The 18,810-nt window shown below is 37.1% G+C and overlaps 1 protein-coding gene and 1 pseudogene across 2 annotated transcripts in view; both read left to right on the top strand.

Annotated features, from left to right (window-relative positions):
* The window catches only part of LOC132366001 (recombining binding protein suppressor of hairless), a 119,417-nt gene that overhangs the window by 76,337 nt on the left and 24,270 nt on the right, over positions 1–18,810 (top strand). For both annotated transcript variants that reach the window (XM_059923232.1, XM_059923231.1), the window contains exon 3: positions 15,119–15,214. In XM_059923232.1, the coding sequence (XP_059779215.1) occupies positions 15,119–15,214 (96 nt within the window). The remainder of the gene's footprint in view (positions 1–15,118; positions 15,215–18,810) is intronic.
* LOC132366730 (large ribosomal subunit protein uL6-like) lies at positions 6,070–7,041 on the top strand (annotated as a pseudogene).

Below are 18,810 nucleotides of genomic sequence, written 5' to 3'. Positions count from 1 at the left end.
AGTATTTTGGGTAAAGGGACTTTATGTCTATAATGTGCTCTTAAACGGTTTTAAAAACATAATATACAAATATGGTAAAATATTAACACTCGAGAGTCTGGGGGAAATGGGGACTAGGAATTGTTTGTGCTTTCGTAACTTTTCTGTATGCCTGAAATTCAAAATAAAAAAAGAAATTTTAAGGTGTATTTCAGATCAAGTGGGCTGGGAAAATATAACTTATCTCACAGGTCCATGTAAATGTTTTTTCAATTACTTATTTTTATATATCTTGGAATTCTAACTGGAATTGCTTAATTCACATATATAGGCATTTTGAAATTTAAAATTTAATAGATAAATATTTTAATTTCATTACCAGCAGCAATAGGTTCAAGTGACTCCTAATGATAAAATATTTATTCATTCATTCATTCATTTAGGCTGTGTTGGGTCTTAGTTGTGGCACGTGGGATCTTCGTTGAGGCATGCGGGATCTTTTGTTGTGGCGCACGGGCTTCTCTCTAGTTCTGGCGTGCAGGTCTTTTCTAGTTGTGGCGCACAGGCTCCAGGGCGCATGTGCTCTGTAGTTGTGGCGCACGTGTTCTAGAGCACGTGGGCTCTGTAGTTTGTGGCACACTGGCTCTCTGGTTGAGGCGCGTGAGCTCAGTAGTTGTGGCACGTGGGCTTAGTTGCCCCGCGGCATGTGGGATCCTAGTTCCCTGACCAGGGATTGAACCCATGTCCCCTGCATGGAAGGTGGATTCTTTTTTTTCTTTTTTTTTTTGCTTTACAATGATGTGTTAGTTTCTGCTTTATAACAAAGTGAATCAGTTATACATATACATATGTTCCCATATCGTTTTCCTCTTGCATCTCCCTCCCTCCCACCCTCCCTATCCCACCCCTCTAGGTGGTCACAAAGCACCGAGCTGATCTCCCTGTGCTATGCGGCTACTTCCCACTAGCTATCTATTTTACATTTGGTAGTGTATATATGTCCATGCCACTGTCTCACTTTGTCACAGCTTACCCTTCCCCCTCCCCACATCCTCAAGTCCATTCTCTAGTAGGTCTGTCTCTTTATTCCCGTCTTGTGCCTAGGTTCTTCATGAACTTTGTTTTTTTTTTTTTCTTAGATTCCATATATATGTGTTAGCATATGGTATTTGTTTTTCTGTTTCTGATTTACTTCACTCTGTATGACAGACTCTTTGGAAGGTGGATTCTTTACCACTGGATCACCAGGGAAGTCTCCGATAAAATATATTTTGATGAATAGTTACTTGCATATGTAAGGAAAATTTCCTTTCCTTTCCTTAAATATATACAATAATATAGTTAGGTCCCATCTACTTTATCATGATTTTCCATTTACCCTTTAAGCAATTTTCCCTGTTTGGAAAATTTTAGTAGCTTTTAAGACTTCTGCTTCTAGCCAAGATGGAGTAACAGGGACTGGAATTACTCTTCATCCTAAAACAACTAAAAACCTGGACAAAATATATGAAACAGTGGTTTTCAAGATATTGGATGGCAGGCAAGAAAGGACAGTGATCCTTGAGAGACTGGAGACAAATGAGGTGAGCCCTACAATTGCCTCAGCTTAGTGCCTGGAGAAAGTTTCCAGTACATGATGTAGGGAAGGGGAATCCAGGTGGAGCCTAGTAAGCACCTTGAGTTGTGGAGGTAGAGCTGGGACTATAAGGAGGCTAAGGTGGCCAGAACTCTTAGGGCAGAGAACTGGAGAGGAAAGAGGTATGCAGAGTTCCAGAGATCTACAGAAGGGTCCTCTCTAGTCTTAAGCTGAGTATTAATTACCACCTGTGTGAGGAGACTACCCAAGGTTGGGAGGAAAAACAACCTAAACAATTAGAGGAAAGAATTCCTAGAGCTCCCTCAGTACTATGAATTGTTCCTGTTCCCAATAGCCAAAGTGGAAAAAAATCTCATAATTCACAGTGCATCAACAAGAGTACTCAGAAGGGTTTTGTTTCAGTAGTGGTACAAAATTAGGCCTAGACTAAATGCTGCTCTGATTTCACCTAACAAAACTTAAAAGCAAGATTGAAAGGATAAAACTTTTTCTAAGTAACTGTGTCCTAAAACAAAAGTCAAGAATATTTAAAGGAATAGAAAAATACGCAACACTCAAAAAGGTGGTGAAATTCATTGTGTCTTAACATCTAATCAAAATAACCAGTCGTAAAAAGAAGTAGGGAAAATATAATTCATAGTAAGAAAAATCAGTCAATTAAAACCAACCCAGAAATCACACGGATGATAGAATTAGACAAAGACATTAAAACAGTTATTACATTTGTCTTCTTTATGTTTAAGAAGCTAAGATCACCTAGAGACTGTCATACAGAGTGAAGTAAGAGAGAGGAAAACAAATACCGTATGCTAACACATATATATGGAATCTAAAAAAAAAAGTGGTTCTGAAGAACCTAGGGGCAGGACAGGAATAAAGACGCAGACGTAGAGAATGGACTTGAGGACATGAGAAGGGGGAAGGGTAAGCTGGGACGAAGTGAGAGCGTGGCATTGACATATATACACTACCAAATGTAAAATAGATAGCTAGTGGGAAGCAGATGCAGAGCACAGGGAGATCAGCTTGGTGCTTTGTGACCACCTAGAGGGGTGGGGTAGGGAAGGTGGGAGGGAGACGCAAGAGGGAGGAGATATGGGGATATATATATATATATAGCTGATTCACTTTGTTATACAGCAGAAACTAACACACCATTGTAAAACAATTATACTCCAATAAAGATGTTTTTAAAAAAAGGCTAAGATCAGGAGTGTATAAAATTTTTGTTGAAGGGTAAAATGGTAGGTATTTTTGTTTTTGTGGCCCAAACAGCCTCTGTTGTAGCTACTCAACTCTGTTGTAGCACAAAAGCAGCCTCAGACAATGTGTAAACCAATGGACATTTCTGGTATACTGGAGTATTAACTTTATTTCTAAAATAGGCGGTGGATTGAATTTGACCTGCAGGCTGTAATGGCAGATCCCTGAGCTAGAGGAGAGGTTGAACAACTTAAATAGAGGACATGGAAGATAAAAAACAGAAGATCCAAAGCAAATTCTAGAGATGAAAACTAAATTATTTAAATGAAAAAATACACTTGGTGGGATTAATCACAGATATACACTGTTGAAGAAGAGATTAGCAAACTTGAAGGCATACCAATAGAAACTATCCAAAATGAAGCACACAGAGAAAATATCTGGAAAAAAAAATGATCATTAATGAGCTGTGGTTTATTTTCAAATACACCAATGTACATGTAATTGGAGTCATTGAAGGGGAAGGTATGACTAAAAGAATATATGAAGACATAATGGCTGAAAATTTTCTAAATTTGGTGAAAACTATAAAACCACAGTTCCAAGAAACTCAGTGAACCCCAAGTGCAAAAACTATCATTTTTTTTAAACCACATCATCATCAAATTGCTTGACGTCAGTGATAAAGAGAAAATGTTAAATGCAACAGAGAAAAAAAGATAAATTATATACAGAGGAAAAAAGATATAGATAAGGATGACAGGGGTTTCTCATCTGAAACCTTGCTAGGGAGAAGACAGTGGAACAAGAGCTTTAAAGTACTCAAGGGAGAAAAATATGGCAACCTAGAATTCTGTACCTAGCAAAGGCAAAATAAAGACATTTTTAGACGTAAGAAACGGAAAAGGAATTAATCATAAACAGGCCTGAGCTACAAAAAATGTCAAAGAAATCCTTCATGCTGAAGGATAATCATATCAAATAGAAATCTGTTTCTGTATAAATTACTAGCATCAAGAATGAGAAAGGTAATATCACTATAGATTCTACAGATATTTAAAGGATAACAAGCAAATATTAGAAATAACTTTCTGCCAATAAATTCAACAACTTTTGAAGAGATACACAACTTCCTTGAAACTGGCAAGCTACCAAAGCTTACTCAAAAAGAAACAGATAACCTGAATAACCCTATATCTAAAGAAATTGAACTTGTAATTCTAAACCTTCCACATAGAAAGTTCCAGGCTTAGATAATTTTGCTATTGAATTCTACCAGACATTTAAGAAATACATCATGCCAGTTCTATACATACTCTTCCAGAAAACTGGAAAGCAGGACATATTTCCCAGTTCATTCTGTTAGGATGGTGATGCCGTTACTAAAAGCAGGCAAAGGGGCTTCCCTGGTGGCGCGGTGGTTGAGAATCTGCCTTCCAGCGCAGGGGAAACGGGTTCGAGCCCTGGTCTGGGAAGATCCCACATGCCGCGGAGCAACTAGGCCCGTGAGCCACAACTACTGAGCCTGCGCATCTAGAGCTTGTGCTCCGCAACAAGAGAGGCCGTGACAGTGAGAGGCCCGCGCTCGCCGCAACTGGAGAAAGCCCTCGCACAGAAACGAAGACCCAACACAGCAATAAATAAATAAATAAATAAATAAATAAATAAATAAATAAATAAATAAATAAATAAATAAATAAATAAATAAATAAATAAACAAACAAACAAACAGGCAAAGACATTAAAATAAAATAAAATTGTGGACTGATATCCCTTATGAACACAGATATAAAAAGTCTTTTAACAGTTTTTCAAAATGAATCCAACAGTATTTTTATTTTTTTTAGATCTGTTTATTTTTTTTTTTTAATTTTATTTTTATTTTTGGCTGCATTGAGTCTTTGTTGCTGTGCGCAGGCTTTCCCTAATTTTGGCGAGCGGGGGCTACTCTTCGTTGCGGTGCGTGGGCTTCTCATTGCAGTGGCTTCTCTTGTGGAGCAGGAACTCTAGGCGCGCGGGCTTCAGTAGTTGTGGCTCACAGTCTCTAGAGCGCAGGTTCAGTAGTTGTGGCGCATGGGCTTAGTTGCTCCGTGGCATGTGGGATCTTCCTGGACCAGGGCTCGAACCCGTGTCCCCTGCATTGGCAGGCAGATTCTTAACCACTGCACCACCAGGGAAGTCCCCCAACAATATATTAAAAGGATAATATATCATGATCTAATGAGATTTATCTCAGAAATGGAAATCAATCAGTGTCATTTTAATACATTAACAACAACAACAAAAAATGATTTGGTCATCTCAGGGATTTAGAAAAAGCTTTTGACATTTCATTCTTCATCATAATTTTCATCAAACTAGGAATAGAAAGGAATTTCCTCATTCTGATAAAGGTTACCTATAAACAAACTACATTTAACACCATACTTGTGAAAGACTGAATGTTTTTCCTCAAGATCAGGAACAATGCAGGGGTGTCCACTTTTTTTTTTTTTTTTAATTACTGGATTTATTTATTTATTTATGGCTACATTGGGTCTTCGTTGCTGCGCTCCAGCTTTTTTTTTTTTTTTTTTTTTTTTATGGCTGTGTTGGGTCTTCGTTTCTGTGCTAGGGCTTTCTGTAGTTGCGGCAAGCGGGGGCCACTCTTCATCGCGGTGCGCGGGCCTCTCACTATCGCGGCCTCTCTTGTTGCGGAGCACAGGCTTCAGACGCGCAGGCTCAGTAATTGTGGCTCACGGGCTTAGTTGCTCCGCGGCATGTGGGATCTTCCCAGACCAGGGCTCGAACCCGTGTCCCCTGCATTGGCAGGCAGACTCTCAACCACTGCGCCACCAGGGAAGCCCACGGGGTGTCCACTTTTAACCGCTACCATTTAACATTGTACTTGAGGTTCTAATTAGTACAGGTAAGGCCAGAAAAAGAAAGGAATCTAAATTGGAAAGAAGTAAAACTGACTTTATTTGTAGACATCACTATTATCTCTATGGAATCTTCAAAAAAAAAAAGTTATTAGAACTAATAGGTGAGTTTAACAAGGTGGTAGGCTACACAGTCAACATATAAAGCATACAAAAATGAATTGTGTTTTTTATACTAGTAATGAACAGTGGGAAATTGAAATTTAAAAAAACAATAGCATCAAAAAATATGTGATTCTTAGGGGAAAAAATCTGACACATGGTGTGCGAAAACTATATGCTGAAAACTACAAAACATTGCTGAGAAGTCCTAAATAAATGTTCTTTGGGCAGAAGACTCAGTAGTGTCAGTTCTTCCCAAATTCATCTATGGATTCAACGTAATCCCAATCAAAATCCCAATGGACTTTTTTATAGCAGTTGACAAGCTGTTTCTAAAATTTTTAATGCAAATGCAAATGTGTTAGACTAGCCAGAAGAACCTTGAAAAAGGGCAGTAAGAACTTAACACTACCTGATTTCAAAACTTGTTAGATAGCTACAGTAATCAAGGATGGTATTGGTTTAAAGATAGCAAGTAGATCATTGCGACAGAATAGTGGCCAGAAATTGTTCTTGAGATAAGTTTTTCAGTCAAGGTACAAAGGCAGTTTAGTCAGCTAAAGGATTTTTAACAAAGGATTCTGGAACAGTTGGATAACCATATGCACCCACCACTTACATAACATACACAGAATAACTATGATTCATACCTGGAACCATATACAAAAATTAGATCAAAATAGACCTAAATGTAAAATTTCAAATTATGCAGCTTTTAGACGAAAACAAGCAAGACACACAAATTTTCTAGAGGCACCCTGTGGAGGGACTTCAGTCACATCAATGTAGAACTCAGTCTCCTTGGAAAGAAAAAGAAGAGATTCCGGCTTCACAAATGGTGGGGAAATAGAAAGGAACTGGTGACTGTTTGCACTGTCTGTAGTCATATACAGAACATGATCAAGGGTGTTACACTGGGCTTCTGTTATAAGATGAGGTCTGTATATGCTCAGTTCCCCATCAATGTTGATATTCAAGAGAATGGTTCTCTTATTGAAATCCAAAATTTTGGGGCTGTAAAACACATCCGCAGGGTTTGGATGAGGCCAGGCATTGCTTGTTCAGTATCTCAGGCCCAGAAAGATGAGTTGATTCTTGAAGGAAACGACATTGAACTTGTGTCAAATTTAGCTGCTTTGATTCAGCAAGCCACAACAGTTAAAAACAAGGATATCAGAAAATTTTTGGATGGTATCTATGTTTCTGAAAAAAGAAACAGTTTAGCAGGCTGATGAATAAGATTTGAGTGGTCTGGCTACAGAAACAGCAAGATGCCAGATGATTCTTCGGACTCATTTGTGATATTTTAAAGATGCAATAAAAGCTCTTTTGATTTTGGGGGAAAAAAGTCACAAATATTTTTGCATGTAAAAGTTATGTTTGCGCTATAATGTAATAGCATTATGTCTAATGCAATAGCATTATGTCTGGGGAAAAAAAGTACTTACCTTAATTAAAAAATAATGCTGTTGGGAAAATGGTGCTGACACACTTGCTTGATGCAGGGTTGCCACAGACCTCCAATTTGTTAAAAAAAAAGACAATATCTATGAAGTGCAATAAAGTGAAGCACAATAAAATGGTACTTAAGAAGTTAAAACTCCCCTGCCGTATGGCCTAGCCATTTCATTCTTACATATTCAGTTACGAAAAATGGAAACGTATTAATACAAAGACCTGAATACAGATGTTTGTGGAAGTGTTAGTTATAATAGCCATATAGGCATAACTCAAATACCCACCAACAGGTGAATGGACCAACAAATTGTGGTATATTCTCCAATGGCTTTCTATTTAGCAATGAAAAGGAATGAACTATTGATACGTGCAACAACATAGATGAATCTTAGGATAATTATGTCCAATTTTCCAAAGAAGTCAGGAAAAAGTACAATTTTATATAAAATTGTAGAAAATACAAACTAATCTATAATAACAGCAGATCAGTGGTTTCTTGGGGTTGGGGAGAGACAGAAACTTGGGAATGATGACTGTCTGTCTTTCTGGATTGTGCTGATGGTGTATACATATGCCAAAACCTAGCAAACTATACACTTGAAAATAAATGCATTTTTCTGTATTTCAATTAAACCTCAGTAAAGCTGTAAAAAATTTTAGTAGCATTTTACCCTTTAAAAATACCTTAAAAGAAATTAGTGTGTCTTCTAGGGGAGAATTTAGGTAAGCTTTATTCCTGTTTAAATGTCTTAAAGAGGGCAAACTTACAGATTTTTTACTCTTTATTATCAAAGCTAGTATAAAGCAATTTAGTAAAACAGTTTGTATAAAACAGAAAATTGGAATGTAAAATCAATTCCCAATTCTGTGATAAAAATTTAACCTTAATCTCAAAAATCAGGACATTTTCCCTTCTGACAGTATAGGAAGTTTAGGTCCCATCTGGCTCTTTTTCACCATATTTTCTCATTTCTCCTTTAAAGAGTTTTCCGTTTTAGGAAAATTTTAGTGTCTTGTATTTGATCAAAAATAATTTAGGGCTTCCCTGGTGGCGCAGTGGTTAAGAATCCACCTGCCAGTGCAGGGGACATGGGTTCGAGCCCTAGTCCGAGAAGATCCCACATGCCGCGGAGCAACTAAGCCCGTGCGCCAGAACTGCTGAGCCTGCGCTCCAGAGCCCACGAGCCACAACTCCTGAAGCCTCGGCGCCTAGAGCCCATGCTCTGTGACGGGAGAGACCACCACGATGAGAGGCCCGCACACCACAGTGGAGAGTGGCCCCCACTGTCCGCAACTAGAGAAAGCCCGCGCACAGCAGCAAAGACCCAACACAGCCATAAATAAATGAATGAATGAATGAATAAATAAATAAATAAGGAATTTTATATCGCTTTTCATTGGGGTGTATGGAGGTTGGACACTTCAATTCAGAGAGGGTTTCTTTCCCTTGTAAAAAATCTCTTAGGGCTTCCCTGGTGGCGCAGTGGTTGAGAATCTGCCTGCCAATGCAGGGCACACGGGTTCGAGCCCTGGTCTGGGAAGATCCCACATGCCGCGGAGCAACTAGGCCCGTGAGCCACAATTGCTGAGCCTGCGCGTCTGGAGCTTGTGCTCCGCAACAAGAGAGGCCACGATAGTGAGAGGCCCGCGCACCGCGATGAAGAGTGGCCCCCACTTGCCGCAACTAGAGAAAGCCCTCGCACAGAAACGAAGACCCAACACAGCCATAAATAAATAAGTAAATAAATAAATAAGTAAACTTAGGAAAAAAAAAAAAAAATCTCTTAAACCTACCCTATTCTGTCCTAACCCCCATCTTCCAACTTAAACAACAGTGAAAAAGTGTGTTGTTATTTAGAGGACGATCTTTTAGGTAGTGTTCTAAAAGCACAGTTTTGCTGACACAGAGTTAAAAAAATTTTTTTTAATTTATTTATTTATTTAATTGCGGCTGTTTTGGGTCTTCGTTGCTGTGCGCGGGCTTTCTCTAGTTGCGGCGAGCGGGGGTTACTCTTTGTTGCGGTGTGTGGACTTCTCATTGCGGTGGCTTCTCTTTGTTGTGGAGCATGGGCTCTAGGTGCGTGGGCTTCAGGAGTTGTGGCTCGCAGGCTCAGTAGCTGTGGCACACGGGCTTAATTGCCCTGCAGCATGTGGGATCTTCCTGGACCAGGGATCAAACCTGTGTCCCCTGCATTGGCAGGCGGATTCTTAACCACTGCACCACCGGGGAAATTCCAGTTTTGCAACTTTTCTTTTAAAATCATTTTATTTTTTATTGCTTATGCAGGGGTCAGCAAATGTTTTCTGTAAAGAGCCAAGTAGTACATATTTTAGACTTTGAGGTCTGCATACTATCTCTGTTGCATAGACTTCTGTTCTTTTCTACAACCCTTTAAAAATGTAAAAGGCATTCTTAGCTCCTAGAGAGTACAAAAACAGGCTGCTGGTGTGGTTTGCTGACCTGTGGCCTGTAGTAGTATTTCTCAAAGTATACTCTGCAGCTCTCTAAAATGTTTGCAGGTACAGAGTGTGTGTATGGAATTACTTTGGGCACACTTGGTACAACAAAACTACGTTTCTTTACCAGAAGACAGTTCCCATTGGAACCTTTATTATTTGGATTTCACAAGTGACAGAAATCCACTTTGAGTAGTACAGGGACTGATCCTATCGGTAAGGATGGCTGTCTGGACTTTCCAACTTTGTGGGCCACTTCATTCCTTGAGTAGTTGGGACTGGCTATGGTTAGCTCCCAGCTCAAATGCTTTCCCCCCAGCCCCCAACGTGGGCACGCACATGTACATCTGGTTTAAATCACTTATGTGCCCCTTGGCCTAATCATGGCGCCGTATATGAATGTGGTGAGGAAGTAAGGGTTCTATTTTCAGAAGAATAGGGGTTAACACTGTTAAGGACGTTCTTTTTTGTGAATTTTGTTTGCGATATTAAAAAAAAAAAAAAAAGTAGACGTTTATAAAGGAAAAAAGAGCCAAAAGTTTGACGAAGATGGTGATAGTTTAAACATGTCAAACTAGAATGGCATTTGCCATGCTTTCATGTTAGTAAAAATACTGGTAAAAATTTGATTTTCTAAACGTTTAAGCTAATGTGTTTTAAGTAAGTAAACTCTTTCAAAAATAGTTGCTCCATGGTGTTCTTCAAATAATTGTTAATTGGCTTTCATTCAGAATGAATATTTTATAAGGAATTATTAAATGAAATAACAAAGAATACATAAGCTTCAAAATTTGTTAGATAGTAACTGTTATAACAAATTATGAGTTTTAGCTTTGTTGTTACTGTTTTTTAACAATTCAGTAATACAAAGTAGTAATTCTACTGGTAACATTCTTACAGCACCTCTATTGTTTTCAAATGACAAAATTTCCCATATTCTTTCTTAAAAAGACATTGAGTGATTTTCTCATCTTACTGTTGGAACATTTTTGGTTTCCTTTAATCCACTGGTTTTCAACCCAGGTGACCTCCCCCCTTACCACCCTGACGTTTGGCAATATCTGGAGACATTTTTGGTTGTCACAACTGTAGGAAAGGTGCTATTGGCTTCTAATGGGTAGAAGTTAGAGATGTTGCTAAACACCTTCCAATGCACAGCACAGCTCCCTCACAACAAAGAATTGTTTAGCCCAGGATGTCAACAGTGCTGAAATTGAAACCCTATTCAATTAACCAAACCCTAGACTAAATGAAGAGCACATGGGCTGTCATTCCATGGTCTTTACTTTTTAATTGTGTTTCTTTTGGGTATATTGCCTATATCTTTTTTAACGGCTCCTTATGGTGCACAACAAAACTGTCAACCTTTAACTGCCAGATAACATAATTTTAATGTTTGATATTCTATTAACAAAGAAAAATTTTTTCTTGTTGAAAGAAGCTCTTTGGCAAATTACTACTACAGGACAACTATTATTAATGGTTACTTAAGGTTCTAGTTGCTTTTTTCAAGAATTTGTATTATAAATATGAAGGGAAAAGACAAGGAAAACTAGAGCTGTCATCTTGCATTCATCATAAATACCTTGAGATCTGTAATCTTTTGTTGTAATGATTATTGTGAACAGTTCAGCTAGCACGATAACCAGTGCCTGGGATGTAATAGGTTCTCAATAAATCTTTAATGGGAAGATGGATAAAAGTGCAGCTTACCTATTATGCTTGCAAAAACTTGTGCCTTGCAAGTCAGGTGAGACACCTGATCATTTACATCCAGATCCTTTTCAAGTTTGCCCTCAAACTTCAGTGTAAGTCTTCTGACCTCCACCTCCATCTCCCCCTCCCTCCTACCATTGTTCTCAGAAAATAATAATAATAGGTAGAGTTTACTGACACTTGATATTTGTCAGTTTGTGGGGGTACTTAATTTAAAATATTTTTCACAATATGAGCTATTACTGTCTTTTTTTTTTTTTAAACAGGTGAGAAAACTCAGGCTTAGTAATTGACAGGCGTCAAGATTCAGACCCCTCCCTGTTTGTTTCATACCAAAGCTGTGCTCATAATACCAGTGCAAAAAGATCTGATAGTATTAATTTTGTCCTCCCAAGCCAGACTGCCTAAATTTGAATCCTGGGACTTAAGTATCATCTTGGGAAAGTTACTTAACCCCTCCTCCATTTCTAAAATGTACCTAATAGTGTGTCTTAAAGGCTTTGCATACTATTTGGGAAGACAAGGAAAAAAGGCATGAAATCTGACAAACATATCAAGTGATTGCTAAATGATAAAATAGAGACTGTAAATGCAAATAGAATTCAGCGTGGGGAAATATATTTAAAATGGTTTCTTAAAAAAATTTTTTTTTTCAAATATATAGCAACTTTTCACTTTTTATGCCAGTGACTGGGCTTCTGTGCCAGTTTTGTCAAGATATTGACCTTCTCCTGGCTTAGCTTTTGTTTTCTTATCTACCTTGAACGCTATGGTCAGTCATGTGACTTCGTAACACCTCAAATCCCTTATTAATTGTTATCCTCTCCACGCTGCACCTCTTGTCCAGCACCCAGCAGGTTTGAGAATGTGCTGTCTCTATTCCCTTGGAATGTTAGTGGGACTTCACACTATCATTTATGGATTTCAACATTAGCCAGTCCTTCAATACCGATTTTCAATCATTTACTTGTACTTGTCAGCTTCTTTCTCCATTCCCTAGAGGGTATTTCCAAATAGTACCTATGGCTCTTTTACTTGTTAGGCATCACAATGGCCTCTCATTTTACAAATAACTTGTAAGGCTTTAGCTGGTGGCTGTTAGACTTCTTGCTAAAATTAAAGTGACCTTCACCTCTCTAGCATCTTACCTTTTGATTGTTCCCCTCTTTTGAGGTTGTCTCCTTCCATAGCATCTAATAGACAGTTTCAGTTCTACCCCTACTGGTTCTTCATTTCCTTTTATACATTTTCTTCTTGCTCTCCTATCACTGTGTTTTCTTTCTGGGAGACTTCATTGACTACCATGGCTTTATTTGTGAACTGTGTACCAATGAACCCTACTTTTCCATCCCAGATCCCTCTCTGGAACTACAGATGGTTGTTTCCAACAACCTATTAAATACTTCCAGTTTGGCGTTCTGGGGCACTTCAGAGTTGACATTTGTCCAATAGAACCTATTAAACACTTGCTTCTCCTAAAACAAAAGACCTAAAGCCTGTCTTCTCCTGTACTGTCTTCTATTACCTCTTTCTTGGTGTGTCAGCCTTTTTTCAAGTTTGTCTTTTCTCTATGCTTTCTAAAACCCCTTCTCTATTTCACCACTAGAATTAAATAAAAAGGAAAATTAACTGTATGTTTAAAAGAAACCTCAAGATCTTGCATTGCCTTTTGTGTAGATTGAAAATCCACTTTCCACAGCATGGTGTTTTTCTGTAATGGAGTGGAGATAAAATTAAATGATCTTTTCCTAATTCTCAAAGAGATGGTTTTTTTTTTAAAGATTTTAAGTTTTTTCTAGGTGTCTTAAAATTTTTATTACCTGCTACCACTTTTATCATCATCTTATCATAGGGTGATATTTGAATTAGCTTAAACTTTTATACTTAGTATTTAAGTTTACAAGTGTCAGATTTTCAAGGGATTTGATAGGCTTTTCACAATTTGACTCTACCCAACTTCTCAATTTTATTCACTGCCATGGCTCACTTTAGAATTTTAGAGAATTTGTTTCAGTTTCCTGGCTACCATTTATTAATTGCAAGACATTCAGCATGGTCTTAACAATACTTACCTTTTGGATTATGAGGATTAAATGAAATAATGCATTTATTCAGGGCCTGGCACATAGTAAACACTGAAGAAATCTTAGCTACTGTTGTTTTCTGTGGCTGGTTTACTCCTCAGCCTGAATCTGTTACTGTACCCAAATTTGCAGGGTCATTCCTGCTCGTCCATACTTCTCTCCCTGGCCCTGAAATGCCTTACTCTTTCTTCCTCCCACTTACTGTGACTATTCCTTTTCCTTCAGAAGTTAGCTCTACTAAGAAAATTTTCCTCGGAATGGTCCTTTATCACCTCTCCCCTCCTTTACATAGGCACTCCCTATTGGAGCTCTTCAGTCATACCTCTATTTGGAACATGAATCTCATTACAATTTGTTTTCCAGACATTTTTTGCTGTCTTTACTGGACTTTGAGCTTTGTTTCAGTGGTAAAGAATAATTCGCAATCTGTTGGATTCCAGTGTTACCATTCCTGCCTTGAGCCAAAATGTTTTCAGTCAGTAAACATAAACGCTGTCATCTCATTTAATCCCCACAACCACTCTATGTTATGTCAGCATTATTGTTATTATCAGATACAGAAACCCGAAGCTAGATGAGGTTAAGAGATTTGCTCCAGGCCACTTAGTTTCAAAGTACCAGAAGTCTAGAATTCCCCACGTTTAATAACTTACGACTATTCTATAGCTATCCCCTTATACATTTGTCTTTTACTTATAAATAAAAATAGCATTCAATTTGTTAAAAGTGTTTCCTGATGATTGCCTTTGAAGCACTTTTGCTTTATTTTGTAATGTGTTAAACATCTCAAGAACTGGGATTCTACTGATTCAGAAATGTAAAGTTTGATCTGTGTAGACCTTGTATTCTTTATACTCTATTATATTGCTTAGCAAAATAATTGGGTGAATAAATATTTTTAAGACATTGAATTTTTTATACAACATTTGCATAATAAATAGATAGTTGGAGTATTTTGTGCTTGAAATAATTAACATTGTATTTTTTCCAAAATTTAATTGTTTTTCACTAATTTGCATTAGCTTTTATTAACTTTATGTGTTTAGTAACATCCTTGAGAGTAATTATGTATCTGTATATAAATGGTAGCCCTTTCTTAGTCCTTTTGTAGGGTTGTTACTTTAAGAACATGTAATAATAAATTTGTATGACCTAAGGATTTCTTATGGCTTTGTATTCAGTAAAAAACACTCATTCTAATAGCTGGAGGAGAGGGGCTAGTGGTGGTAGTGAATCAGATTATTAAATACAAAAGTATTGCATGTCATTAATTTTATAAAGGGTTTAAAGCCTAATTAGCAGTATACATAGTGATTCTAGTTATTCTCTAAGTTGTAATTGTGGTTTAATTGAGTTGTATCATAAATTCCAAGAGTGAGGGACAGCTTCTTTCAAAGAACGAAGAATAGAGTTGAAGATGAGCAGTATATATTTCCCCATTGTATAATATCCTTTAAATTTAGTTCATGGGTTTGTTTTGCTTTATTGTTTTCATTTTTGGAGTTGCTTGTTTGAAACATATTCTTAAGTATTCTCATTACAGAGCATAGTAATACTCTAAATCTTACCCCTGTAATGGTGATATTTATATTTTATTTTAGGGAAGCTATGCGAAATTATTTAAAAGAGCGAGGGGATCAAACAGTACTTATTCTTCATGCAAAAGTTGCACAGAAGTCATATGGAAATGAAAAAAGGTAAGATTATTGTTTTTCTGGTAGATAGATAATTAATGGCTAATAATAGCTATCATGAATTTGCAAGTGGTGTATTAATATACAAGTAAGAGGATGGTTTCTATTGGGTTAATTTGCAAGTACAAAATGAAAAGTACAGGATTTGTCTCTATTTAAGAGGGAGAAACAAAGTAAATTGTGGCTTATTTAGTAAAGATCCTCTGGTTAAATCTGTGATTTCACAAAATGAAATAATCCATAGTTTTTATTTGGGGCTGCATGGTGTTCCCTGAGTATTTCCGTGATACATTAGCTCATTCAAAAAGTAGCTTTCCTTTCGGTGGAAAATGTAGTTTTATAAAGAAATGTGACCCCTAAAGTACCATTTTAAAAAGAAAAAGGCTTAAACAAACCCCCAAATTGAATTATGGAGTGATTGTGAAGAAAAGTACTCCCAGCCCTCTCCACCCTGACCCTGTGCCTATTCAGGTTAAAAAAAAAACAGCAAAGCTGAGCTGGTACTCATACCACATGAATGAGGCACTACAGAAATGACTTATAAATCAGATTAGCCAAAATTAAATTATAATAGGGATTTTAATATTTAGTGTTTGTCTTAGTATTTTTTAAATTTCAGCATTTTTGGTATATAATTGTGGATTTTTGTTATTTGTTTTTTCACTTGGTTCCTGGAATTTTCTTGTTAATAGTTTCTCAAGTCTTTGTCTTTCAGACAGCATTTTTGTGTTAAGCATTTTGTGGACAAAGGCTGCTTATGGGGGAAGATGAAAGATTTTTTTGGATTGGCTAGAAAGGCACCAAAACTGAATTGGGAAAAGGAATGAAAACTCAGGTTTGGGTGTTGGATTGAAAGGAATGAGTGGAATCTTAGAGTTTGTGAGATAAAGGAAATCTTAGCATATGCATAAGAGAAGGGAAAGGTAGTATATTAATTTACAGGCTGGAAGAATTTTAAATAGTCTCTTTCTCAAAGTCCTCTAAATCTGAGCTGAAAAAAAGGTGAAACTATTTAGTTGATAATGTTATCCTCAAAGAGGATGAACAGCTGAAAACAGCATTTAGGACTCAGTACTGCCAAGTGTTCTTTTTTAGTTATTCAAGTTTACTAAATTTCTGATTACTTTACTAATGAAACTTAAATCATCTGATTTAGAGTTAAATATGTGAAGAAGTTGGTACCTACAGTTTGGGACATAGAAACCAAATCGAGATAGTGACCCCTTTTGGCATGAAGTTGGTACTGGAAATTCAGGTGTTCTGCCCGCTCTTCCCCCCCTACCCCCGCCAGTAATGAAATCACGTGTATATAGGAGATTGTCTCCTTCCCCTGCACCAAGCAAAACAGCTTAAGTCAGTACCCTCATTACTTGAGGTGGGTCTAAAGGGTCAGCCTTGTATTTCATAGTGAATCTGAAGAAGGAACAGCTTCCCTTTATCCAGTCATGAGCTAGGCATTGTTCTGGAAATGCCTTACAAATGTCTTTAAATTTTAATCCTCAGAATAATCTTGTATAGTAGGCATGCTTTAATCCCCATTCTGTGAGTGAGGAGACTAAAGATCAGAGACTTTAAATATGCCCAGATTCACTTTAGTTAGGAGTTGATAAGAGCCAGGATTGGAACTCCTGGGTCTGTAATTCCAAATTTCATATTTTTTTCATTTCCCTAATTTTCATAGCCTTGCATTTTGTGTTTGAGTGTTAATTATCTACAGCAAGGCCTGAAGATGGAAAAGGCACCTCAAGAACCTAAAGATGTCTAAAAAACACAAACTTTGTAAACTTCACTTTGTCTGGGATTCTCTTTTTACCATTAGCAGAGTGAGATTGGGCTGAATCTAATGAAGATAGGAAAACATGTTCATTGTATAATCTGCCAACCTGGGCAGTGTTGCTCAGTTTAGTACAATTGGATTCATTTATTAACTCATTTATTCTTTATTTCTCACAACCTGTTAGGTTCCAGGTACTGTGCAAAAGCATCTTGGATGGGAATTTTAAAAGTCACTATGTCATTTAATACTTCGGTGGATAACTGAGGCCCAGTGCAGATAACAGAAGGGGAAGAGCTACTCAGAAAATTAGAGTCCAGATAAGGTTCCTGTTTGTTAGTCACTGTTAAAAATACAAAGCTATAGTGGTTTATCAAGTTAAAATAGGTGATTTAATGGTTAACTGTTATTATGGTTGCCCTTATTTTCAATTTCTTTCTATTATTTGGGGTATAGCCTGGTGGGTCTAAAACCCCAATCAAAGGAAAGCTCAAAGAATCTAAGCTTCTGACTCCAAAGAATGAAAAAAAAAAAAAAAGATGAAAAAGCCAGAGTAACTACTTTCTTATGTTTATTGTATTATTAAAATTTCCAGAAGAGACATGCACTAGTTTTACAGTAAAGGTAAAAACCTATTAAAATTACTTGATTTTAAAAAGGTATTAGTCGTCAGGGGCTGCTAACACAGGTCAGCCTCCTGGGTGACTGGCAGGGCTTCTTACTGGAAGAGGTCTTGTCCCTTACTCCTTAGTGGAGTGCAGCGGAAAGAGGAAGATCTGCTTTCTTTCTTGCATTAGGCATGAGGTAACCTGGGGACATGACCACAGTCCTCTTGGCTTACAGAATAACTCCAGTGAATGATGCTAGAAATATTTGGGTAGGAAGTTTTATCCTAAAATTTTAAATCGTTCTCAGGATTCACTTTTGTGCCTAATGATGAGTCTTTATTTGCGTAACATATTTGGTATCCCACTTAGTATGTTAGTGGCTAGTTTTACTTTTTCATCGAAGGTCTTTTCAAATTGAAAAATAAAGAAAAAATTATTTTGTCTAGAGGCAAATTTCTGTTAAAGATATGGAAATGCCATTAGACATGTTAACATTTCTTCAACTTTGTGTTAGGGGAAGTATGAATAATCATCAAAGGGTAATGAATCTGCCAAAATAAAAAATGTAAATGATGTGTTTGGATTTTGTCTAATCTTATATATTGGGCTGAATAAAAAGGCTTCTTTGAATCTGTAAGGTATTTTCCAGATCTCATCTCAGGATTTGAGGAAAAAGTTGTTGAATCATTCTCTGAAAATAAAGACTGACTGTTGAACTAGGAAATGAATGAAATCATAAATGTGTGCATATCGCCACCAAGTGGCAAATAAAAGCATTGTTTGTCATAGTTGCTTAGATCAGAAAATAAAGGCACATTGTTTCATAAAGTGTCCTTTTATAGCAGCTGTTAAACTCCAAAAGCTAGCCACTCGGTCAGACTTTTCACTGAATGTTTGGTACATATTGACCAGCCGTCCAAATTCAAAGAATCATCGATTCACATGCCATTATAAAGGTGTATGTTAATTTTTCTTTTGTTAATTAGGTGGCATTTTTTCCTTACCCTCCTCCCTTTAATTTCCTTTCATTTGTCTGTAAATTTTTTTGTATTGATGCTTATCTTCTATTTGATTATTATATTACTACTGAAGTTTCTGGAAATGAAATTTGGTTTGATTTATTAGCTGATTTTTAGGGGGTGACAATATTGGGATGTTTAAAATATGATTTCATCATCACATGGTAGAAATAATCTTAATGTTTATATTGGACTTGC

The sequence above is a fragment of the Balaenoptera ricei genome, chromosome 5, assembly GCF_028023285.1.
Source record: "Balaenoptera ricei isolate mBalRic1 chromosome 5, mBalRic1.hap2, whole genome shotgun sequence".
Taxonomy (NCBI): Eukaryota; Metazoa; Chordata; class Mammalia; order Artiodactyla; family Balaenopteridae; genus Balaenoptera; species Balaenoptera ricei.
The sequence above is the reverse complement of the archived record's forward strand: the minus strand, read 5'-3'. Positions and strand labels throughout refer to the sequence as shown.